We start from the raw sequence: 23,252 nt of genomic DNA, 5'->3' as shown, positions 1-23,252 counted from the left end.
GCAAGAAGCCAAACTGCCCGAGCAGTGAGCGGACACCTTGGACATCCTGCGGGCGAGATGCATTCTGGATGTTCTTCAGCCTGCTGGCCGGAATCAGTCGCCCATTGGCCCCAATGGTCATCTTCAAGTAGTCCACCGTGGGCTGGATGAGCTGCGCCTTCTCAAACTTGGCTTTAAAGCCTGTTTTCTCGATCAGCTTCAGGACTCGTGTTGTTCGGACTTCAGTTTCCATTTCGTTCTCACCAGCAATGAGGATGTCATCGATGTAGGAAACAACCCAAGGTTTATCTTCTTCATCCAGCTGTGACAACATCTTAGTCACGCGCCGGTGGATGATGGAGGTGGTGCTGCAGAAGCCCTGGGGCAGCCGGGTGAAGAGGTACTGCCTGTTCTTGAAGGTGAAGGCAAACTTGGGTCTGCAGCGTTCTGCCAAGGGAATGGCGTAGGAGGCGTTTGATAGATCCACCTTTGAGAAGTACCTGCTCTTAGGGCTGAGGGTTGTCACGATCTTGGTGATGTTCAAGGACTCCTCTACTGGGGGGGTGGCCTTGAGAGCTCTGCATTTCAGCATCAGGCGCCACGTCTTCCCATCATCCTTGCGCTTGAGGGATAGAGGGATGTTGTAGGGTGATCTGTGTTCCACCACCACTCCATCAGCCAGCAGGTACCGCAGGATGTGTTCCGCCGTGGCGATCTCCTCTGCTGAAAGTTGGCGTTGCCTCTGGAGACCCACCACCTCCCCGTCCACCACCTCCTCGTCGGACACCAGCCCACAGTCCATCTCATGCTGTGCCCACACGTTCCTGAACTCCTCCTTCCACTGCTCTTTGCTCCTGAGCATCGTCATCCCCCACAGTGCCATAATTGCCACATCATCACCAGAGTCCTCCCAGATCTGGTTGTTCCACAATAGCTCCTGCGTGGAGACACCTCCAACAGTGGAGACAGGGACATGGCAGCACATGGCACGCTTCTGTAGCAGTGGGCACTGCTCCTCTGTGATGATGATCACACGGTTGTCCAGCGAAGCACCCTCGTCCTCTGAGCTGTCCTCTCTGGAAGCCACTGTTTCAGGTGGCCACTGCTTCAGCTGGCCGCTCTCATTCCCCACCTCCAAGAGGGACATCTTGGTTTCTGTCTCGGGGATCACCTCTGTGAGCCTGGGTGCCAGGTCTCTCGCAGACCTCCCTTCACACCTCGCCACATCTTCTCTCAGGTGCAGCTCCTCCCACACTTGCCTCCTCTGCTCCTCCCCAGACCTTCCTTCTGCTGGTGGACGATTAAAGTCCTGATCATCCCTGGCCCCTCGACGGATGGCAGCAGCATCCTTGCCTTCCACCCCCAACCCCAGGCTGTGGGGCAAACCAGAGGTCCTTCTCTCCTCATCCCTTCTGGCACCTGCCTGGACCAGGGGCTCAGTTTGACCCATCTCACCCTTGTGGCCACCACCTCCTCTCGGCACGTGCCCATTTTGTGCTTCACATCCAACAACTGGCTCATCCCGACCATCTTCCTTAAGGTGTGGGACCACGCTGCAGACCTTGAGCACTGTCCCCTTCTCTTCCTGCCCGTCTTCCCCACCTTGAGTGGTTTTTTGGCCGGTCCCCAGCTCCTCCAGCAGACCGTGCTTGGCACATATCTCAGCAGCCAAAGCCTGCACCCTGGCAGCTCTCTGTTCCTCCCGGTGCTGCTTGTTCCCATATTTCATCGTGCGCCACAGCCTCTGCCACCACCTTTTACGGGAGCGCTGGAGCCCCCAGACCTTGGAAAACTCCTCCAGGTCCCTCATCATCAACTGCTGAGCAACAGCATCTTCCACCCAGTTCCTGGGCCCTCTCTCCGGATGAGGCATCCCCAAATCCACCACTTGCGAAGCCAGCAGCGGGGAGGAACCCCCTTTCTGACTGTCCTTCCTGCTCCAGGAAGAGGTCATCACGGTTCAAAAAACCACGAGGGACACTGGGTGTCACCCCAGCAGCCCCTCACCTTTGTCTTCCACAACGTCTTGTGGTAGGACCAAGGGATGTTTGTCAGGCGGCAGAAGCAGCAGCAAAAGGGTTACGAGGCTGCTCTGGGCTGGGGAGGAAAAGGAAGCTGGAGGAGGAGGAAAGAGAAGGTCGGTTGAGCCTCTCTGATAGAGAAAATGGCAGCGAGGTCCCAGTCAAGATGTCCCCTGCTATGGAGAGATGTCCCCTCTTCCACACGTGCTGGGGCTGCAGGGAGCAGAGCAGGGTGTGAAGGAAAAGGGGGGAAGCACCAGCCCCCTCCTCACTGCCCTTCCCCACGGCCACCGATGTCCCAAGGGTAGCTCCCACCCCTCTCAAAATAGAGGTTCAGGCAGGTGTCCCACCAGCCCACATGGTCTCATGCGCCCATGTCCCACCCATGGTCCCAAGAAAGCTTGCACCCCCATGCACCCCACATCCCAGTCGTGGCCCTGGGAGAGCCTGCACCCCCATAGGGTCCCCTAAACAGCCCAGAGAGAACTTTCACCCCCCACCACTTCCTCTGTGTCCCGCACCCCAATTCCCCTCCTTATCCTCACCCCCAATGCCCCATATCACGCACCCCAATTCTCCCATCCTGCAGCCCCAAATCCCCCATCCTGCATCCCAATCCCCCCATCCCATGCCCTGATTCCCTATGTCCCACACCCCAGATCCCCCATCTCACACCCCCAATTTCCCATGTCCTGCATCCCAATCCCCCCATCCCACACACCAACTTCCCATGTCCCGCATCCCAATTCCCCCATCCCACACCCCGATTCCCTATGTCCCGCACCGCAGATCCCCCATCCCACACCCCCAATTTCCCATGTCCCGCACTCCAATTCCCCCATCCCACGCCGATTCCCTATGTCCCGCACCCCAGATCCCCCATCCCACGCACTGATTCCCTATGTCCCGCACCCCAGATCCCCCATCTCACACCCCCAATTTCCCATGTCCCGCACCCGATCCCCCCATCCCACACCCCGATTCCCTATGTCCCGCACCCCAGATCCCCCATCCCACACCCCAATTCCCTGTGTCCCACACCCCCAATTCCCCTGTCACGCATCCCAATTCCATGTCCCACACCACCAATTCCCTGTGTCCCGCATCCCCAATTCCCCGTGTCCTGTCCCCAATTCTCCCATCCTGCACCCCAATCCCCCCACCCCACACACCAATTTCCCATGTCCCGCACCCCAATCCCCCCATCCCACACACCAATTCCACGTCCCACACCCCAATTCTCCCATCCTGCCTCCCCAATTTCCTGTGTCCCGCACCCCAATTCCCCCATCCCAATTCCTCGTGTTCCGCACCGCCAATTCTCTCTGTCCCGCACCCCAATTCCTCATGTCCTGCACCCCAATTCCCCATGTCCCGCACCCCCAATTCCCTGTGTCCCGCACCCCAATTCCTCATGTCCAGCACCCCAATTCCTCATGTCCTGCACCCCAATTCCCATGTCCTGCACCCCAATTCCCCATGTCCTGCACCCCAATTCCCCATGTCCAGCACCCCAATTCCTCATGTCCTGCACCCCAATTCCCATGTCCTGCACCCCAATTCCCCATGTCCAGCACCCCAATTCCTCATGTCCTGCACCCCAATTCCCCCATCCCCCACGCCAATTCCCCATGTCCCGCACCCCCAATTCTCTGTCCCGCACCCCAATTCCTCATGTCCCGCACCCCCAATTCCCCATGTCCTGCACCCCAACTCCCCTCCTTCCCCATATTCCAATTCCTACACCCCACACCCCAATTCCCCTGCTTCCCCGCATCCCCATTCCCCTCGCCTCCCCGTACCTCGCCCCCCGCCCCCCGATCCACGCAGGGAATCGATCCCAAACCGCGGGGTGGGGATGTCTCAGTCCCGCGAGATGCGGGCTTCTCCCTCCACCTCGAAGGGCGTGGGCAGCCGCATCCCAGCCCCCTTACTGCCACCCACCCCTTTTTTTTGCACCCCTCCCCTCCCCGTTCCCCCTATTTGCCTGAGGATGCTCCTTTCCGCTAGGCTGTAAAGAGCGTCCGCGAAGTTGTTTATCGCCCCTGGGGGAGCAGAGAGGAATTATGGGCTGCGGGGCTGGGAGGAGCACGGGGAGGGGGTGGATCCGTGCCTCAGTTTCCCCTGTGGCAGTGAGGGATCTTGCTAATGGGGGGGCTCCGTGCCTCAGTTTCCCCTGTGGCAGTGGGGGATCTTGCTAATGGAGGGGCTCCGTGCCTCAGTTTCCCCCGTGGCAGCAGGGGATGTTGTAGACAGCAGGGTTGGGGGGCAAGAGGGGCTCCAGGCTGAAAGATCATTTAAGTTACTTACATAACTTTGAATATTATGTGTAGTTTCTGTGATTTTAGAACTAAAATATTGAATTAGCTTGAACAATAACTCCTAGCTAGCCTGCGTCTCGATACTTTAGGCTTACATAAGGAACTTTTAACAAAGCTGCAGTTAGAAATTAAGGAAAAGAATGTGACTGTATCTAATTAAACCAGATAACGAGGGCTGGTGCAATGATAGGAGGGAAAGAACCAGCTAGGACTAGATCCAGCCTTGAAGAGATGCCCCAAAACTCTTAAGAGCGTGTGCAAGAAGGAAAGTTGAAAATTCCACGTGATGAAGACGGCCTTCATCCTCAAAATCCTTCATTCCCCAGAACCCCTGGAAGCGCCTGCGCCAGGAGGAGGAGATGCATGTTCATGATTTCTCGAAACTAAACTCGCTGGCCCAACCCACTTCTCAGAAAAGTCGTGACTCTGTGTACGAACCCAATAGGCAGGAAAACCAGAGCTCATTAAAAATCACAGAATCATAGAATAACCAGGTTGGAAGAGACCCACCGGATCATCGAGTCCAACCATTCCCATCAAACACTAAACCATGTCCCTCAGCGCCTGTGCCGGCTTGGAAGCCTGGTGGGCAACCTTGGAGGAGAAATACCCCCTGCACCCAACTCGGCATTGAGAGTTGTTAATTCCGCGAGTCTGTGCCTCAGTTTCCCCCGTGGCAGTGGTAATGGGGGGGGCTCCGTGCCTCAGTTTCCCCTGTGGTAGTGCAGGGTCTTGTTAATGAGGGGGCTCCGTGCCTCAGTTTCCCCTATGGCAGTGAGGGATCTTGCTAATGAGGGGACTCTGTGCCTCAGTTTCCCCTGTGGCAGTGGAGAATCTTGCTAATGAGGGGTCTCCGTGCCTCAGTTTCCCCCGTGGCAGTGGGGGATCTTGCTAACGGGGGGACCCCGTGCCTCAGTTTCCCCCGTGGCAGTGAGGGGTCATGCAGCTCGTGGGAGGGGGGAGCCGAATTTTGGGGCTGAGGGATGGGGAGGGAGTGTATCCGTACCTCAGTTTCCCCGTGGCAGTGGTAATGCGGGGGGTCTCCGTGCCTCAGTTTCCCCCGTATCGGTGTGGCATCTTGCAGACGCGGAGGGGCTGAATTTTTGGGAGGTTGAGCTGGAAGGTGGAGCCGGAGGGGGAGGCGGCGCCGTGGGAGGGGCAGGGGGGAGCCCGAGCCTCAGTTCCCCCGCGACAGTGAAGGATCTTGTGGATGGCGAGTGGAGGGAGGCTGAAGTTTTGGGGGGTGGAGCCGGGGGGCAGGAGGCGGGGCCACGGGTGAGGCAGAGGGGCTCCGTGCCTCAGTTTCCCCCGTGGCAGTGAGGGATCTTGCTAATGGGGGGGCTCCGTGCCTCAGTTTCCCCTGTGGCAGTGAGGGATCTTGCTAATGGGGGGACTCCGTGCCTCAGTTTCCCCTGTGGCAGTGGGGGATCTTGCTAATGGGGGGGCTCCGTGCCTCAGTTTCCCCCGTGGCAGTGAGGGATCGTGCTAATGGGGGGGCTCCGTGCCTCAGTTTCCCCCGTGGCAGTGAGGGATCGTGCTAATGGGGGGACTCCGTGCCTCAGTTTCCCCCGTGGCAGCAGGGGATGTTGTAGACAGCAGGGTTGGGGGGCAAGAGGGGCTCCAGGCTGAAAGATCATTTAAGTTACTTACATAACTTTGAATATTATGTGTAGTTTCTGTGATTTTAGAACTAAAATATTGAATTAGCTTGAACAATAACTCCTAGCTAGCCTGCGTCTCGATACTTTAGGCTTACATAAGGAACTTTTAACAAAGCTGCAGTTAGAAATTAAGGAAAAGAATGTGACTGTATCTAATTAAACCAGATAACGAGGGCTGGTGCAATGATAGGAGGGAAAGAACCAGCTAGGACTAGATCCAGCCTTGAAGAGATGCCCCAAAACTCTTAAGAGCGTGTGCAAGAAGGAAAGTTGAAAATTCCACGTGATGAAGACGGCCTTCATCCTCAAAATCCTTCATTCCCCAGAACCCCTGGAAGCGCCTGCGCCAGGAGGAGGAGATGCATGTTCATGATTTCTCGAAACTAAACTCGCTGGCCCAACCCACTTCTCAGAAAAGTCGTGACTCTGTGTACGAACCCAATAGGCAGGAAAACCAGAGCTCATTAAAAATCACAGAATCATAGAATAACCAGGTTGGAAGAGACCCACCGGATCATCGAGTCCAACCATTCCCATCAAACACTAAACCATGTCCCTCAGCGCCTGTGCCGGCTTGGAAGCCTGGTGGGCAACCTTGGAGGAGAAATACCCCCTGCACCCAACTCGGCATTGAGAGTTGTTAATTCCGCGAGTCTGTGCCTCAGTTTCCCCCGTGGCAGTGGTAATGGGGGGGGCTCCGTGCCTCAGTTTCCCCTGTGGTAGTGCAGGGTCTTGTTAATGGGGGGGCTCCGTGCCTCAGTTTCCCTTGTGGCAGTGGAGAATCTTGCTAATGAGGGGGCTCCGTGCCTCAGTTTCCCCTATGGCAGTGAGGGATCTTGCTAATGAGGGGACTCTGTGCCTCAGTTTCCCCTGTGGCAGTGGAGAATCTTGCTAATGAGGGGTCTCCGTGCCTCAGTTTCCCCCGTGGCAGTGGGGGATCTTGCTAACGGGGGGACCCCGTGCCTCAGTTTCCCCCGTGGCAGTGAGGGGTCATGCAGCTCGTGGGAGGGGGGAGCCGAATTTTGGGGCTGAGGGATGGGGAGGGAGTGTATCCGTACCTCAGTTTCCCCGTGGCAGTGGTAATGCGGGGGGTCTCCGTGCCTCAGTTTCCCCCGTATCGGTGTGGCATCTTGCAGACGCGGAGGGGCTGAATTTTTGGGAGGTTGAGCTGGAAGGTGGAGCCGGAGGGGGAGGCGGCGCCGTGGGAGGGGCAGGGGGGAGCCCGAGCCTCAGTTCCCCCCCGACAGTGAAGGATCTTGTGGATGGCGAGTGGAGGGAGGCTGAAGTTTTGGGGGGTGGAGCCGGGGGGCAGGAGGCGGGGCCACGGGTGAGGCAGAGGGGCTCCGTGCCTCAGTTTCCCCCGTGGCAGTGAGGGATCTTGCTAATGGGGGGACTCCGTGCCTCAGTTTCCCCTGTGGCAGTGGGGGATCTTGCTAATGGGGGGGCTCCGTGCCTCAGTTTCCCCTGTGGCAGTGAGGGATCTTGCTAATGGGGGGACTCCGTGCCTCAGTTTCCCCTGTGGCAGTGGGGGATCTTGCTAATGGGGGGGCTCCGTGCCTCAGTTTCCCCCGTGGCAGTGAGGGATCGTGCTAATGGGGGGACTCCGTGCCTCAGTTTCCCCTGTGGCAGTGGGGGATCTTGCTAATGGAGGGGCTCCGTGCCTCAGTTTCCCCTGTGGCAGCAGGGGATGTTGTAGACAGCAGGGTTGGGGGGCAAGAGGGGCTCCAGGCTGAAAGATCATTTAAGTTACTTACATAACTTTGAATATTATGTGTAGTTTCTGTGATTTTAGAACTAAAATATTGAATTAGCTTGAACAATAACTCCTAGCTAGCCTGCGTCTCGATACTTTAGGCTTACATAAGGAACTTTTAACAAAGCTGCAGTTAGAAATTAAGGAAAAGAATGTGACTGTATCTAATTAAACCAGATAACGAGGGCTGGTGCAATGATAGGAGGGAAAGAACCAGCTAGGACTAGATCCAGCCTTGAAGAGATGCCCCAAAACTCTTAAGAGCGTGTGCAAGAAGGAAAGTTGAAAATTCCACGTGATGAAGACGGCCTTCATCCTCAAAATCCTTCATTCCCCAGAACCCCTGGAAGCGCCTGCGCCAGGAGGAGGAGATGCATGTTCATGATTTCTCGAAACTAAACTCGCTGGCCCAACCCACTTCTCAGAAAAGTCGTGACTCTGTGTACGAACCCAATAGGCAGGAAAACCAGAGCTCATTAAAAATCACAGAATCATAGAATAACCAGGTTGGAAGAGACCCACCGGATCATCGAGTCCAACCATTCCCATCAAACACTAAACCATGTCCCTCAGCGCCTGTGCCGGCTTGGAAGCCTGGTGGGCAACCTTGGAGGAGAAATACCCCCTGCACCCAACTCGGCATTGAGAGTTGTTAATTCCGCGAGTCTGTGCCTCAGTTTCCCCCGTGGCAGTGGTAATGGGGGGGGCTCCGTGCCTCAGTTTCCCCTGTGGTAGTGCAGGGTCTTGTTAATGGGGGGGCTCCGTGCCTCAGTTTCCCTTGTGGCAGTGGAGAATCTTGCTAATGAGGGGGCTCCGTGCCTCAGTTTCCCCTATGGCAGTGAGGGATCTTGCTAATGAGGGGACTCTGTGCCTCAGTTTCCCCTGTGGCAGTGGAGAATCTTGCTAATGAGGGGTCTCCGTGCCTCAGTTTCCCCCGTGGCAGTGGGGGATCTTGCTAACGGGGGGACCCCGTGCCTCAGTTTCCCCCGTGGCAGTGAGGGGTCATGCAGCTCGTGGGAGGGGGGAGCCGAATTTTGGGGCTGAGGGATGGGGAGGGAGTGTATCCGTACCTCAGTTTCCCCGTGGCAGTGGTAATGCGGGGGGTCTCCGTGCCTCAGTTTCCCCCGTATCGGTGTGGCATCTTGCAGACGCGGAGGGGCTGAATTTTTGGGAGGTTGAGCTGGAAGGTGGAGCCGGAGGGGGAGGCGGCGCCGTGGGAGGGGCAGGGGGGAGCCCGAGCCTCAGTTCCCCCCCGACAGTGAAGGATCTTGTGGATGGCGAGTGGAGGGAGGCTGAAGTTTTGGGGGGTGGAGCCGGGGGGCAGGAGGCGGGGCCACGGGTGAGGCAGAGGGGCTCCGTGCCTCAGTTTCCCCCGTGGCAGTGAGGGATCTTGCTAATGGGGGGGCTCCGTGCCTCAGTTTCCCCTGTGGCAGTGAGGGATCTTGCTAATGGGGGGACTCCGTGCCTCAGTTTCCCCTGTGGCAGTGGGGGATCTTGCTAATGGGGGGGCTCCGTGCCTCAGTTTCCCCCGTGGCAGTGAGGGATCGTGCTAATGGGGGGGCTCCGTGCCTCAGTTTCCCCCGTGGCAGTGAGGGATCGTGCTAATGGGGGGACTCCGTGCCTCAGTTTCCCCTGTGGCAGTGGGGGATCTTGCTAATGGAGGGGCTCCGTGCCTCAGTTTCCCCTGTGGCAGCAGGGGATGTTGTAGACAGCAGGGTTGGGGGGCAAGAGGGGCTCCAGGCTGAAAGATCATTTAAGTTACTTACATAACTTTGAATATTATGTGTAGTTTCTGTGATTTTAGAACTAAAATATTGAATTAGCTTGAACAATAACTCCTAGCTAGCCTGCGTCTCGATACTTTAGGCTTACATAAGGAACTTTTAACAAAGCTGCAGTTAGAAATTAAGGAAAAGAATGTGACTGTATCTAATTAAACCAGATAACGAGGGCTGGTGCAATGATAGGAGGGAAAGAACCAGCTAGGACTAGATCCAGCCTTGAAGAGATGCCCCAAAACTCTTAAGAGCGTGTGCAAGAAGGAAAGTTGAAAATTCCACGTGATGAAGACGGCCTTCATCCTCAAAATCCTTCATTCCCCAGAACCCCTGGAAGCGCCTGCGCCAGGAGGAGGAGATGCATGTTCATGATTTCTCGAAACTAAACTCGCTGGCCCAACCCACTTCTCAGAAAAGTCGTGACTCTGTGTACGAACCCAATAGGCAGGAAAACCAGAGCTCATTAAAAATCACAGAATCATAGAATAACCAGGTTGGAAGAGACCCACCGGATCATCGAGTCCAACCATTCCCATCAAACACTAAACCATGTCCCTCAGCGCCTGTGCCGGCTTGGAAGCCTGGTGGGCAACCTTGGAGGAGAAATACCCCCTGCACCCAACTCGGCATTGAGAGTTGTTAATTCCGCGAGTCTGTGCCTCAGTTTCCCCCGTGGCAGTGGTAATGGGGGGGGCTCCGTGCCTCAGTTTCCCCTGTGTTAGTGCAGGGTCTTGTTAATGGGGGGGCTCCGTGCCTCAGTTTCCCTTGTGGCAGTGGAGAATCTTGCTAATGAGGGGGCTCCGTGCCTCAGTTTCCCCCGTGGCAGTGGGGGATCTTGCTAACGGGGGGACCCCGTGCCTCAGTTTCCCCCGTGGCAGTGAGGGGTCATGCAGCTCGTGGGAGGGGGGAGCCGAATTTTGGGGCTGAGGGATGGGGAGGGAGTGTATCCGTACCTCAGTTTCCCCGTGGCAGTGGTAATGCGGGGGGTCTCCGTGCCTCAGTTTCCCCCGTATCGGTGTGGCATCTTGCAGACGCGGAGGGGCTGAATTTTTGGGAGGTTGAGCTGGAAGGTGGAGCCGGAGGGGGAGGCGGCGCCGTGGGAGGGGCAGGGGGGAGCCCGAGCCTCAGTTCCCCCCCGACAGTGAAGGATCTTGTGGATGGCGAGTGGAGGGAGGCTGAAGTTTTGGGGGGTGGAGCCGGGGGGCAGGAGGCGGGGCCACGGGTGAGGCAGAGGGGCTCCGTGCCTCAGTTTCCCCCGTGGCAGTGAGGGATCTTGCTAATGGGGGGGCTCCATGCCTCAGTTTCCCCTGTGGCAGTGGGGGATCTTGCTAATGGGGGGCTCCGTGCCTCAGTTTCCCCTGTGGCAGTGGGGGATCTTGCTAATGGGGGGCTCCGTGCCTCAGTTTCCCCTGTGGCAGTGAGGGATCTTGCTAATGGGGGGTCCGTGCCTCAGTTTCCCCTGTGGCAGTGGGGGATCTTGCTAATGGGGGGACTCCGTGCCTCAGTTTCCCCCGTGGCAGCGGGGGGACACACACACAGGGGACACTGCTGGGAGGAATGGGGTTCGTAGAGCCCAGAGAGCTTCCCCCCCGCCCCAAATCAGCTTTGGGGTTCTCTGGGGATCCCGGGGAGGGTGCGACCCCCCCCCCCCGCCCCCCCCGCCTCCGCCTCCAACCTCCGTTTTTAGGATCGGAACGGGCTGCGAGCGGCGCTGCCGAGCGCCCATCCCCGCGGCATCGGGGCATCCCCGGGGCGGGATGGGGGGGACGGGGAAGGGGGGAGCACCGGGGGGGGGGGGAGTGGTGCGGGGGAGGCGGGCTGGTCCCTCCGGTTCCAGAAAGCTCCGGGGCTGGAGCGGGGCGGACCCGCAGTCACCGGATAAATAGGGACGGGCGGCGGCGGGCGGCGGCGGAGCTGCCAGGGCGGCTGGGGTGCAGGTACAGCTTCCCTTTTCCCTTCCTTTCCCTTCCTTTCCCTTCCTTTCCCTTCCTTTCCCTTCCTTTCCCTTCCTTCCCTCTTTCCTTCCCTTCCCTTCCCTTCCTTCCCTCTTCCCTTCCCTTCCCTTCCCTTCCCTTCCCTTCCCTTCCCTTCCCTGGGGAGCTCTGTGTGTCCCCCCTCTCCGGGGAGGTGATAGAGCGCAAGGATGCTCATCCCAGGGACAGGGAGTTTCCCACAATGCCCTGCGCGGGCAGGATGGAGTTGGGATGGGATGGGGGGTTACTGGGGTTTGCTGAGGGGGAGTCAGCAGTGCAGGGAGGGGTGGGGGATGGGTGGGCAGAGCCGGGTACAAGCCTTTTTGGGCGGGGTGGTAGCCACGCTGCATCTTGGCTTTTGCCCCTGAAGGTTTTTTTTTTTATTATTTTTTCGGGGCGGGGGAGGGGCAACCTGTCCCAGTTTATTCCTCGCAGTCCCTTCCCACCCCCACAACTGCGCTGGTTCCAGCAAGAGGTGGGGGGGAATTGCATGCCCAGTCATCGCCTTGGCCGGTTGCCCCATTTGGCTACAAGCCTGGGGCTTGTTTGTGCCGCAGGCGGGCAAGGGGCAGGGGAAAGAGACTCCCCCACCCCACTGATGGGCTGGTGTCCATGTGTGTCCCCCCACCCCGTGGAAAAATGAACCATTGCTGTGTTCCGAAAATCCTGCCTGGAGCGGGGAGAGGGAATGGTCCCCGCTGCTGACTCAGAGTCCCGTGTTCACGCAGGATGGGGGGAGCACAGCGTCATCCCTGAGTGGGATGGATGGATTCGGGGGGCACAGCATCATCCCTGGCTGGGATGGATGGATTTGGGGGGGCATAGTATCATCCCTGAGTGGGACGGATGGATTGCGGGGGGCACAGCATCATTCCTGAGTGGGATGGATGGACTGGGGGGGGGGGCATGGGATCATCCCTGAGTGGGATGGATGTATTGGGGGGGGCACAGCATCATCCCTGAGTGAGATGGATGGATTGGGGGGGGGGCATGGGATCATCCCTGAGTGGGATGGATGGACTGGGGGGGGCACAGCATCATCCCTGAGTGAGATGGATGGATTGGGGGGGGGGCATGGGATCATCCCTGAGTGGGATGGATGGATTGAGGGGGGCACAGCATCATCCCTAGGGGAGGGAGCCGGGTGGAGGGAGGGTCATGGCATCACCGAGGCGGGGCGGATCCTGCTCTGACATCCCCCTCTCTTCCCACAGAGGCAGCTGCCTCCGGATCGGACCATGGCGCTGCTGCTGCTCTCCCTGCTCAGCCTCCTGCTCCCCTGGGAGGGGGGCCAGGCCCTCGTCCCCCCCAGCGAGCTCAAGCGTGAGTGGGGGCTGCGGGGCCAGGGAGGCTGCAGAACCCACCAGGATTGAGGGGGGCACAGCTTTTCATTAGAGGGGGGTTTGGGGGAACAAATGGGATGGTTGTGGGGTGAGGGGAGTGCTGGCCTCATGGGGAGATGAAGGGGATGCATCATCCCTGGGAGGCTGGATGTGGGGTGTACGGCATTGTCTGACTTGGGGGGAGCACAGCATCATCCCTGGGGGCCTGGATGGAAGTGGGGTTCACGGCATCATCCCTTCGGAGCAGCCAGCTGAGTGATGCTCTTCTTCCTCCCCCTCCCCAGAGATGTCGGCAGCTGGAAGCAAGTACATCGATAAGGAGGTGGAAAACGCCATCAATGGGGTGAAGCAGATGAAGAACCTGATGGACAAGACCAACAAGGACCACCAAGCCATCCTGCACACCTTGGAGGAGACCAAGAGGAAGAAAGAGGTGAGTGAGGATGAGGAGGGTGGTTGTTCCGACGCTGGTACCCGGAGTCTGTGGTTGGGCTGGGTGCATCCAAAGGGACGGACTTGGGTGCCTTGCAGGAGGCGATGAGGCTGGCGCAGGAGAAGGAGCAGCAGCTGGAGGAGAAGCAGGAGGTGTGCAACGAGACCATGCTGGCGCTCTGGGAGGAATGCAAGCCCTGCCTCAAGCACACCTGCATGCGCTTCTACTCCCGCACCTGCCACAGCGGCTCGGGGCTGGTGGGGAGGCAGGTGAGTGGTCCCACAACCCTTGGTGATGCTGGGAAGGAGGGGATTGGGGCCTCATCTCGCTCCCCTTCTCAACAGCTGGAGGAGTTCCTCAACCGTTCCTCACCCTTCTCCATCTGGGTGAACGGCGAGCGCATTGACTCGCTGCTGGAGCGGGACCAGCGGCAGGAGAAGCAGTTTGAGGACCTGGAAGAACGTTACGGATTGCTGGAGGATGGGGTGGATGACATCTTCCAGGACAGCACCCACGTCTACAGCCGCATGTATCCCTTCTTCCAAGTGCCCTTCGGGGGATTCCGTGAAGCTTTCCGCCCTCCCATCCAACGCGTCCGCCTTGTCCCACGCAGCGAGAGGTTTTCCCGGGAGCTGCATCCCTTCTTCCAGCATCCCCGTTACGGCTTCCACAACCTCTTCCAACCCCTCTTTGAGATGACGCAGAGGATGCTGGAGGAGGCACACAGTGGTTGGGAGCACCCGTTGGGAGGCTTTGGCTCAGGTGAGGGTGCTCGTGGCAGGCTGGGTGTTTTGGGCTCCTCTGGAAGTGGCAGGTTCCCAGCAGCTTCCCAGCAAGCCCTCCTCTTTCTTATTCGAGGATGAGCTCAACCCTGCTATGAGACATCAGAGAATCCCCCACCGGGGCCTAGAAATCACAGGCTCCACTGTTTGCAGCGCTGGGGTTATGGGTTTTCCCCCACCCAGCCAACTCTGGAACCGTTGGCATCGTGGAAAGGTGTTTGTTTTGGGTGGGCGATGCCTGTTGTAATCCATCCGCCGGTGGCGTCACCGTCTGCCACCGCGGCCCTGGCTCCTGGGAAAGGGTGATTGCGAAACGGAGCTTGGCAAGGAATGCTTTGTTTGGGAAAAAAAACCAGCTGTGGGGGTCAAAATTCCCTGGGAAAAGAACTTTTCTGGTATGCCGTGGCATCCACAACTCTGCCTCCTGGATGGGGGTCGGTGGTGCCAGGCACCCCTGCCCTGTGGGGTTTTGGGGTGCTGAGGGTGAGCTGGGCTCCCCACAGAGTCCCGTAACTTCAGCGATGATCGCATGGTGTGCCGGGAGATCCGTCGGAACTCGGCTGGCTGCCTGCGGATGCGGGATGAGTGTGAGAAGTGCCGGGAGATCCTCTCCGTGGGTGAGCTGGGATGGGGAATGAGGATGGGGAGGGCAGGAGGGACCGTTTAGGGGGTGGGATGGGGTGGGATGCGATGGGATGGGGTGGAATGGGATGCATGCACTGGGACTGGGGGATGAGATACAAGGGGTGCTGAATGCATTGGGGCATGAAATTTTGATGGGGTTCAAGGGCTTTCATGCATTGGGGATGGGGGATGAGATGCAACGGGGTGCAAGAACTGGGACTGGGGGATGAGATGTGGTGGGGTGCAAGCACTCAGGCTGGGAGGATGAGAAGCGATGGGGTGCAAGGGCGTGCAAGAACTGGGGCTCGGGAACGAGATGAGATGGGGTGTGGTGGAAGAACCAGGGCCAGGGAGGTGAGATGTGATGGGGAGTAAGGGCGTGCATGCACCGGGAATAGAGGATGCGGGTACCGGGGTATGAGATGTGAAGGGATGCAAGGCACCAGGGGCTGGGGGATGAGATGGGGTGCGAGGGGTGTATGCATCAGGCTGAGATTGAGCCCTGGCACCCCCTGATGACCCCTAATTTCCCCCTCCCAAGACTGCTGGCAGACAGACCCTGCCCAGAGCCAGCTGCGGGAGCAGTTGGAGGACGCCCTGCGCCTGGCCGAGCGCTTCACTCGCCGCTACGACGACCTCCTCCACGCCTTCCAAGCTGAGATGCTCAACACCACCAGCCTCCTGGACCAGCTCAACCGCCAATTCGGCTGGGTCTCACGGCTTTCCAACTTGACCCAAGACAGCGACGGCTTCCTCCAGGTCACCACGGTGAGTCTGGCACGGTGGCACAGCCGAAGGGCTCGAGCCCCCGCTTGGTTGCGCTCCCTCCTGCTGCAACAGGGCTGGCAGCCACAGAAAAGTGGGTCAGGGGGAGAAAGAAGCGATTGTGTGTCCAAGTGAGCGCCTCGAGGCACAATAGCCGCCTGCAGGGCTGGTGCCAAGGCGAGGGGCCAGTGGAGGGGCTATCCCAGCTCTCCTTGCTTTCTCCAGGTCCTCTCCAAGGCTCCCAACCCCGAGGACCCCTCAGCCGTGCCGGACACGCAGGTGACCGTGCAGGTCTTTGATTCAGAGCCGCTCTCCCTCACTATTCCCGGTGATATCTCCTGGAATGACCCTCGTTTCATGGAGATGGTGGCCGAGCAGGCGCTTCAGCATTACAAGCAAAATGCCATGTGAGTCCAGACCCACACCCCACCTCCCATTCCCGGAGTTTTGGGGGAGCCACGTCGTGGCTCACTCCCTCCCATGCATTTCTTCATCAGAGAGTAGCCGAGTGATGCTCCACCATATCCCCATCTGCATCCCCGAGCTCGGGGTCCAACGCTGCCGCTGCCAAGGTCCCAAATAAACTGAAAATAAAGGTAGAGTCACCCCCCTCCCTCGACTCTGCTCTCCTTGTGCCTCTTTGGGATGCACCCTCTCAAGCAAATAAACGTTGGAAAAAGCAGCCTCGTATCATTGGATTTTGCAAAACACGCTTTATTGAGGGGAGATGGAGGGTGGAGAGCAGTGGGGCCAGCCCCAAGCCAGCCCCCCCACCTCCTGGAACCCCTTGGGAATAGGGGCAGAGGTTCTATCCCACTTGGAATGCCGGCTGAGGGTCTGCTTCCCACAGGGAAGAGCAGGCACAGCCTCCCCGAAACCCCTGCAGCGAGGCAGGGGAGAGGTTTCTCCGGCAAAGAGCAGTCCGGCATCGCCCCCACCATTCCAATCCCATCCCAAGGAGGGGAGATCATCCAGGGATATAAACCCCGTGGCTGAGGTGGCCTCAAGGGGCTCTGTTCAGCTCCCTCCCATCCATTTCTTCATCAGAGAGTAGTCGAGTGATGCTCTACTGTATCCCCATCTGCATCCCCGAGCTCGGGGTCCAACGCTGCCGCTGCCAAGGTCCCAAATAAACCAAAAATAAAGGTAGAGTCACCCCCCTCCCTCGACTCTGCTCTCCACACCCTCTCAAGCAAATAAACGTTGGAAAAAGCAGCCTCGTATTCATTGGATCTTGCAAAACTCACTTTATTGAGGGGAGACAGAGGGTGGAGAGCAGTGGGGCCAGCCCCAAACCAGCACCCCCACCTCCGGGAACCCCTTGGAATAGGGGTAGAGGTTCTATCTCACTTGGAATGCCGGCTGAGGGTCTGCTTCCCACAGGGAAGAGCAGGCACAGCCTCGCTGAGAAGCCCCTGCAGCGAGGTAGGGGAGAGGCTTCTCCGGCAAAGAGCAGTCCGGCATCGCCCCCACCATTCCAATCCCATCCCAAGGAGGGGAGATCATCCAGGGATATAAATCCCGTGGCCGAGGTGGCCTCGAGGGGCTGCGTTCAGCTCTCACTGTTGATGGCTGTGCTCTCCCCGTGGAGCAAACCCTCCCTTTCGGCTTCCTCGGCGCGCCAGGACAGGCGGGCGAGGAGGGGCCGGTGGAGACCGTTATAAAGAGCGGCACCCACCAGCAGCACCCCAAATCCCAGGATCTCCAAGCCGTGGAAGGTCTCCCAGCCCAGAGCCAGGCTGACAGCCCAGATAACGAGGGTGCGGAGGCTGTCCAGCACCATGCGGGTGGTGGCGCTGATCTCCTTGGTGACGCTGATGCCGGCGAAGTTGAAGAAGGCGATGCTGCTGATGTTCCCCAGCAGGGCCAGGGCAATGAGGGGTCGGTGGCCGATCTGGCAGAAGGCGTCGAGGGGATCTTCCAGTGTTTGCTGAGGGTTCCCGCTGAAGCTGCCTGCTGGGATGTAGTACATGGGCACCAGCAGCAGGGCCAGGATGAGGAAGCCGAAGAAACCTGGGTGTGAGCGGGTGTCATAGGATCATTTGTTTAGTAACATATGGTTGAGTAGTGGACAGGTATTGTTGGACTCAATGATCTCAAAGGTCTTCTCCAACCAAATAATTCTATGATTTAGGTTGGAAAATACCTTTAAGATCATGGAATCATGGAATCGTTAAGGTTGGAAAAGACCTCTAAGCTTATCCAGTCCAACCCTCAAGCCCAACCCCAACGTGCCTACGAAACCATGTCCCTAAGCACCACAGCCACACAGTTTATGAACCCTTCCAGGGATGGAGACCCCACCACTGCCCTGGGCAGCTTCTTCCAAAGCTTGACAACCATTTCCATGGAGGAATAGTTCCTAATATCCAATCTAAGCACCCCCTGGTGCAATCTGAGGCCATTTCCTCTCACCCTATCACTTGTTACTTGGGAGAAGAGACCAACACCCACCTGGCTCCAACTTCCTTTCCAGGAGCTGCAGAGATCGATGAGGTCTCCCCTCAGCCTCTTCTTCTCCAGGCTAAACAGCCCCAGGGCCCTCACCCACTTCCCCAGCTCTATGCCCCTTCTCTGGATGTGCTTCAGCCCCTCAAGGTCTTTCTTCTTGGAATGAGGAGCCCAGAACTGAAGCCATGATTCAAGGTGGCAGATGGATGCTGGCTCCAAGAACCACCCCTCCTTGCCTCATGAGCCCCAAACCCCCACAGCATGCCCCGTACAGTCCTCCCCAGGATGGCTTTGGGGGATCCAGCACCCTCTGAGTGCTCAGCACCCTCTGACAACGTCATGACAGACCTTCGGTGCCAACAGCCCGCAGCGGGTGAACGTCATGTTTGTAGACAAACTTCTCCTCCAGAACCATCTGGATGGCAACAATCACCTGTGCCATGACAATGAGCAGGTCACCTGCGGGTAGAGGAGAGGAGGAGGGCGAGAGGAGGAGGGTGAGGACAGCAAGGGGAGAAGAGGGGTGAGGAAGCTGAGGGGAGAGGTAGATGATGACAAGGAAGGCAAGGTTGAACCCCCATCTTCATGCCCACCAGCCACAGCCATGCACAAAAAGCACGGCATGCACCCTGTGGGGATGATTTCCTCTCTGTGGCCACCCCGCCTGCCCCAAGGGCCACCAGAGGGCCACTACATACCAGTTATCACCTCGCTGAGCTTGTGTTTCTGGTCGTGGGAACTGTGCAGGTCAGCCAGCCCCACCACCACCAGTCCCACGATGGTGACCAGGATGCCCAGCCACTGGCTCAGTTCCAGCTTGCGGCCTAGGAAGGCGACGGAGAGGAGCCCGGTGAAGATGATGACGGATCCTCGCAGCATCTGGAAGCTGGAAGCGCTGGTCATGTTCAAGGCTGTGCAGTTAGAGACAGAGCCATGAGTCGCTGGGCTTCCTGACCCCTCAAACCAGATTTGGGGGCCTGTCCCACAAAAAAAACATCCTGCTCTGGGCCTTCCCTGCCCCAGGGGGGCTGGAGCCCAGTTTTCATAGAAGCACAGAATCACTGAGGTTGGAAAAGATCTCGAAGCTCTTCTGGCCTAGCCCCACCGTGCTGACTAAACCATGTCCCCAGGTGCCACAGCCATACACTTTTTGCACTCCTCCAGGGACGGGGACTCCACTACTGCCCTGGGCAGCCTCTGCCAGGGTTCACCACTCTTTCTGTGAATAAATTGTTGCCAATACACAATCTAAACCTCCCCTGGTGCAACTTGTGGCCATTTCTTCTCATCCCATCACTTGTCACTTCGGAGAAGACACCACCACCCACCTGGCTCCAACCTCCTTTCCTGGAGCTGCAGAGAGCGATGAGGTCTCCCCTCAGCCTCCCCTTCTCCACACTAAATAACCCCAGGGCCCTCAGCCACTCCCAGAACTCCTGCACTCCAGCCCCTTCCCCAGCTCCGTCCCCTTCTCCGGATGTGCTCCAGCCCCTCAAGGTCTTTCTAGGAGTGCAGGGCCCAAAACTGAACCCAGGATTCGAGGTGCAGCCTCACCAGCACCGAGTCCAGAGGGACGATCCCTTCCCTGCTCCTGCTGGCCACCCCATGGCTGATCCAAGCCAGGATGCTGTTGGCCTTCTTGGCCACCTGGGCCACTGCTGGCTCATGTTCAGCCACTGTTGACCAGCACCCCCAGGGCCTTTTCCTCTGGGCAGCTTTCCAGCCACTCTTCCCCAAGCCTGGAGCGCTGCATGGAGTTATTGTGTCCCAAGTGCAAAGCCTGGCATTTGGCCTTGTTGAACTTCATCCCATGGGCCTCAGTCCATGACTCCAGCCTGTCCAGATCCCTCTGCAGAGCCTTCCTGCCCTCCAGCAGATTGACCCTTCCACCCAGCTTGGTGTCACCTGCAAACTGACTGAGGGAGCACTCGATCCCCTCATCCAGATCACGGATCATTAAACAAGACTGGCCCCAACACTGCACCCTAGGGACACCGCTCGTGACCAACACCAACTGATTGAGCTTCATTCACAACTCTGGGCTCACCTATCCAGCCAGTTTTTACCCAACAAAGAGGCCTCCAGTCCCCTCCTTCCATCCCAGGGCTCATCCCCCCAGGCTCTGGGGTTGTCACCCCAACTAGCACGGACTTTGCATCCCCAGGCAGTGTCAGCAGAGCCCCAGAAGCCCCCCTCCTAACCTTGGGGGGCTGCATCGCCGTAGGAGAAGTGCAGCTGTGTTGCGGGGTGCACCATAGGGACCGAGGATGCTGCCCCATAAGGACCAGGGCTGGCTGCTCCCTCCCGATGGAGGAGAAAGCAAGGAAATGCGTGACCAGGGTGGGCTGAGGGTCTCCAATCCCCCTATGGATGCTGCCAAGGGGTGCAGGTCCCCACCACGGGTACTGTGAGCGGCCTCGAGAGGTACCATGTGAGTTTGCCCCCAAACCAGGCTCCCTGCACCCCCTCCAGCCCTCCAGCTCCTCCCAAAAGCCAGGCAGGGGCTGCGCTGAGCACCCTGGGGCGCTCCCAGCCTTTGCCGTGAGGATGAGGATGATGTCCCCAGGCAAAGCAGACCTGCCAGGCCAGCTCATCACTGACACGTGGGTGTCAGTGTGGTGAAACCAAGCTCCGTTTGGCCCTGGTGTCACAGCAGAATGAGGATGGGGAAACCGAGGCACGGCACCACCGCAGGGCAGAGCACGCAGATGGCTCCAAGCTCTCAGCCAGCTCCCGAGAGCCATGTGTGGGCTGACAAAGCCTCTTGTGAAACAGAACCCAGCAGCCAAATCCTGCAGGGACACGGAGGTGGCACCCCCGTCCCCAGCACTTACCCACGTACATGATACTGGTCCCAGTCATGTCACAGAGAGCAGGAGGCAGGAAAAGCAGTGGGTTGAAGGACTGTGATGGGGCCATGGTGGGCTCAGGTCTCCGCCGATCCCTCCATACCAGCAGGTAAAACACTCCCAGGCAGGAAAATTCCCCCAGGAACATGCCCACAGCCTATGGGAGAGGTTGGTGAGGAGAGTGACGCTGATGGCAGGGCTCCTCCTGCCCTGGGGACAGGCCTCACCTGCAGGAAGGGGTGCTGGAAGCCGTGCTCCTGCGTCCCGCTGCATCCAGCTGCGCTGAAGTTATCAGCCCACCTACAAGGCAGAGAGGGGTGTGTTTAGAGACATCTAAAGCGACATCTCCAGGAACACGATATCCACAAGGAAGGAGACACCGGAGAGGATGGGGGTTAAGGTAGGAGACCAACAACGCACCCCAAAATCCATCCCAGGGCCATCCTCTGAGCCACCTAAAGTGACAGCATTGAGGACAGGACATCTGCAGGGAAGGTGACACCACTGCGGCTGTTGCCGGCAGCTCCTGGCTTGGCTCCCAGTGCTGAGTGACAGGCAGGGAAATGGACACCGCCGTGTTGCACAGGCCTGTGATCCGGTGTCCCCGAGCCAGCCAGGAAGAACTGCGTCCTCCTGGGAAGACCAGGGGAGCACTGAGGAGTCACCTCGACCTCTTCCCTCCTCCTTGCGCCACTGGCCTGCAAGATCTGAGGGCTAAGGGGCACAAAAGATGCTGGATCACAGGCTGCGGGAAGCGGCTTCCATCCTCAGCCACAATTTTGGGGTACAAACCCTTTCTTTTGGGTATTCCAGAGGGCAAGGCTGGATGAACACAGGCTGAAGGGCAGCGGCTCCCACTGCTCACACCCCCAGCCACAGTTTTGGGGCACAAACCCCCTCTTCTGGGTATTTCAAGCATCACAGAGGGCAACTCTAGATAAAGACAAGCTGGGGCACACGTTCCCATGGCTCTTTTTGGTGTGGTTCTCCACTCTTTACGGACCATTTGCCTTGGGAGGTGACCTTCAAGCCCTTAAGCACGGCTGTGCACCCGGACACGAGCAGGCAGGGCCCCAACACCCCTCCAGCCCCTTTTTGCTGATGCTGAGTGACCTGCCGAGCTCAAGGAAAAAGAGCTGGGGCAAAGACCAGGGCAGTCCCTGTCTCATCCCTCCAAGGGGTTATTCAGCTAGGCCAGCAAGATTTTTGGCATGAGTCAGCCCCTCTGCCGTGGATTGTGTTTCGCAAGAGGCTTTGTCTGGGCCACACACGGGTCTCGTGAGCTGCCTGAGCGCTCAGGGCCTCCTGCTCTGCCTCACAGCAACTTGTGCCTCAGTTTCCCCACCCAGGAGCCTCATTCTGCTGTGACACCAGGGCCAGCTGGAGCCTGGCCACTCAGTGAAACCACATTGACACCCACGCGTTTGTCCGGCAGCACCGGGATGAGCCGGCCTGGCAGGTCTGCCTTGCCTGGGAACATCATCCTCATCCTCACGGCAAAGGCTGGGAGCGCCCCAGGGTGCTCAGCGCAGCCCCTGCCTGGCTTTTGGGAGGACATGGAGCACAGGAGGGGGTGCAGGGAGCCAGGTTTGGGGGCGAACTCACATGGAACCTCTCGAGGCCGGTCATAGCACCCGTGGTGGGGACCTGCATCCCTTGGCAGCATCTATAAGGGGGGCTGGAGACCCCCAGCACGCTTGGCCACGCAGTGACCCCCTTCCTCCTCCATCACTAGCTCAATGCAGCACCCCCAGTCGCCATGGGGAAGCATTCCTGAACCCTATGGGGCAGCATCCCTGGTCCCATATGGGGCAGCATTCCCATCCCCTATGCGGCAGCATCCCTGGTCCATATGGGGCAGCATTCCCATCCCCTATGGGGCAGCATCCCTGGTCCCTGTGGGGCACCCCAAAGCCTATACCCGCCCCCCCACTTCGGTGCAGCCCCCCAAGACAGGGGAGGGGGGATCCTGGGTCTTTGCTGACACAGCCTGGGGATGCGAAGCCCATGCTAGAGGGGGGTGACACCCCCAGAGCCCCGGGGAGGGGGGGGGAGTCTGAATTATGGGGCCGCAGCCCCCGCTTCCGGGGGGGACCCCGCGGGGTTGCGGGTCCCCGCCAGCCGCCACGAGGACTCACTTGGCCGCCAGGGTGTTGATGGAGCCGGTGAGCAGCATGAGGGCGGCCAGGCCCAGCTGGTACCGGGACCACGCCATGGCCCCCCCCAAACCTCCTCCTCCTCCTCCTCCTTCCGCCCTGCGCCAGGGCCCCGCGGCCACGCCTACTCCGCTCAGGCCACGCCCCCTCCGGGGCAGCCGCGCCAACCGCAGCGCCCTCGGGCCAATCGCGTGGCGCCCCGCAGCGCATGACCACGCCCACTCCGAGGCATGGCCACGCCCCCGCAGTGCTTGGCCACGCCCACACCGCCTTCCCGGCCAATCAGCTTCGATCCGCAGCGCATGACCACGCCCACATGGGTGCTAAGCCACGCCTCTTTCGCCGAGGCCACGCCCACTGGCA

The 23,252-nt window shown here is 58.9% G+C and overlaps 2 protein-coding genes across 2 annotated transcripts; one reads left to right on the top strand and one right to left on the bottom strand.

Moving 5' to 3' along the window:
• Positions 1 to 12,700: 12,700 nt before the first annotated feature.
• CLU (clusterin) lies at positions 12,701 to 16,115 on the top strand. The gene is made up of 8 exons (XM_069850704.1): positions 12,701 to 12,809; positions 13,114 to 13,262; positions 13,361 to 13,531; positions 13,607 to 14,024; positions 14,548 to 14,661; positions 15,210 to 15,436; positions 15,659 to 15,840; positions 15,931 to 16,115. Exons 1-8 carry the CDS (start codon positions 12,725 to 12,727, stop codon positions 15,935 to 15,937), a joined length of 1,353 nt encoding a protein of 450 aa, XP_069706805.1. The 5' UTR covers positions 12,701 to 12,724; the 3' UTR covers positions 15,938 to 16,115.
• Positions 16,116 to 16,656: 541 nt separating this feature from the next.
• On the bottom strand, positions 16,657 to 23,003 carry SLC35F6 (solute carrier family 35 member F6). Its single transcript, XM_069850717.1, has 6 exons — positions 22,872 to 23,003; positions 20,961 to 21,033; positions 20,719 to 20,890; positions 18,583 to 18,795; positions 18,233 to 18,343; positions 16,657 to 17,446 (listed from the first exon to the last, which is right to left on the bottom strand). The coding sequence occupies exons 1-6, from the start codon at positions 22,946 to 22,948 to the stop codon at positions 16,986 to 16,988; spliced, it is 1,107 nt and encodes a 368-aa protein (XP_069706818.1). The 5' UTR covers positions 22,949 to 23,003; the 3' UTR covers positions 16,657 to 16,985.
• Positions 23,004 to 23,252: the final 249 nt, after the last annotated feature.

Source organism: Phaenicophaeus curvirostris, chromosome 2 (genome assembly GCF_032191515.1).
Source record: "Phaenicophaeus curvirostris isolate KB17595 chromosome 2, BPBGC_Pcur_1.0, whole genome shotgun sequence".
NCBI lineage: Eukaryota > Metazoa > Chordata > Aves > Cuculiformes > Cuculidae > Phaenicophaeus > Phaenicophaeus curvirostris.
The sequence above is the reverse complement of the archived record's forward strand: the minus strand, read 5'-3'. Positions and strand labels throughout refer to the sequence as shown.

Excerpts from the sequence above, each read along its gene's own strand:
- CLU (XM_069850704.1), top strand. The coding sequence starts at position 12,725 with ATGGCGCTGCTGCTGCTCTCCCTGCTCAGCCTCCTGCTCCCCTGGGAG. Across the intron at positions 12,810-13,113 it reads CCCCCCCAGCGAGCTCAAGC|AGATGTCGGCAGCTGGAAGC; the intron begins GTGAGTGGGGGC and ends CCCCCTCCCCAG. Across the intron at positions 13,532-13,606 it reads CGGGGCTGGTGGGGAGGCAG|CTGGAGGAGTTCCTCAACCG; the intron begins GTGAGTGGTCCC and ends CCTTCTCAACAG.
- SLC35F6 (XM_069850717.1), bottom strand. The coding sequence starts at position 22,948 with ATGGCGTGGTCCCGGTACCAGCTGGGCCTGGCCGCCCTCATGCTGCTC. Across the intron at positions 21,034-22,871 it reads ATCAACACCCTGGCGGCCAA|GTGGGCTGATAACTTCAGCG; the intron begins GTGAGTCCTCGT and ends TCTGCCTTGTAG. Across the intron at positions 20,891-20,960 it reads TCCAGCACCCCTTCCTGCAG|GCTGTGGGCATGTTCCTGGG; the intron begins GTGAGGCCTGTC and ends CCTCTCCCATAG.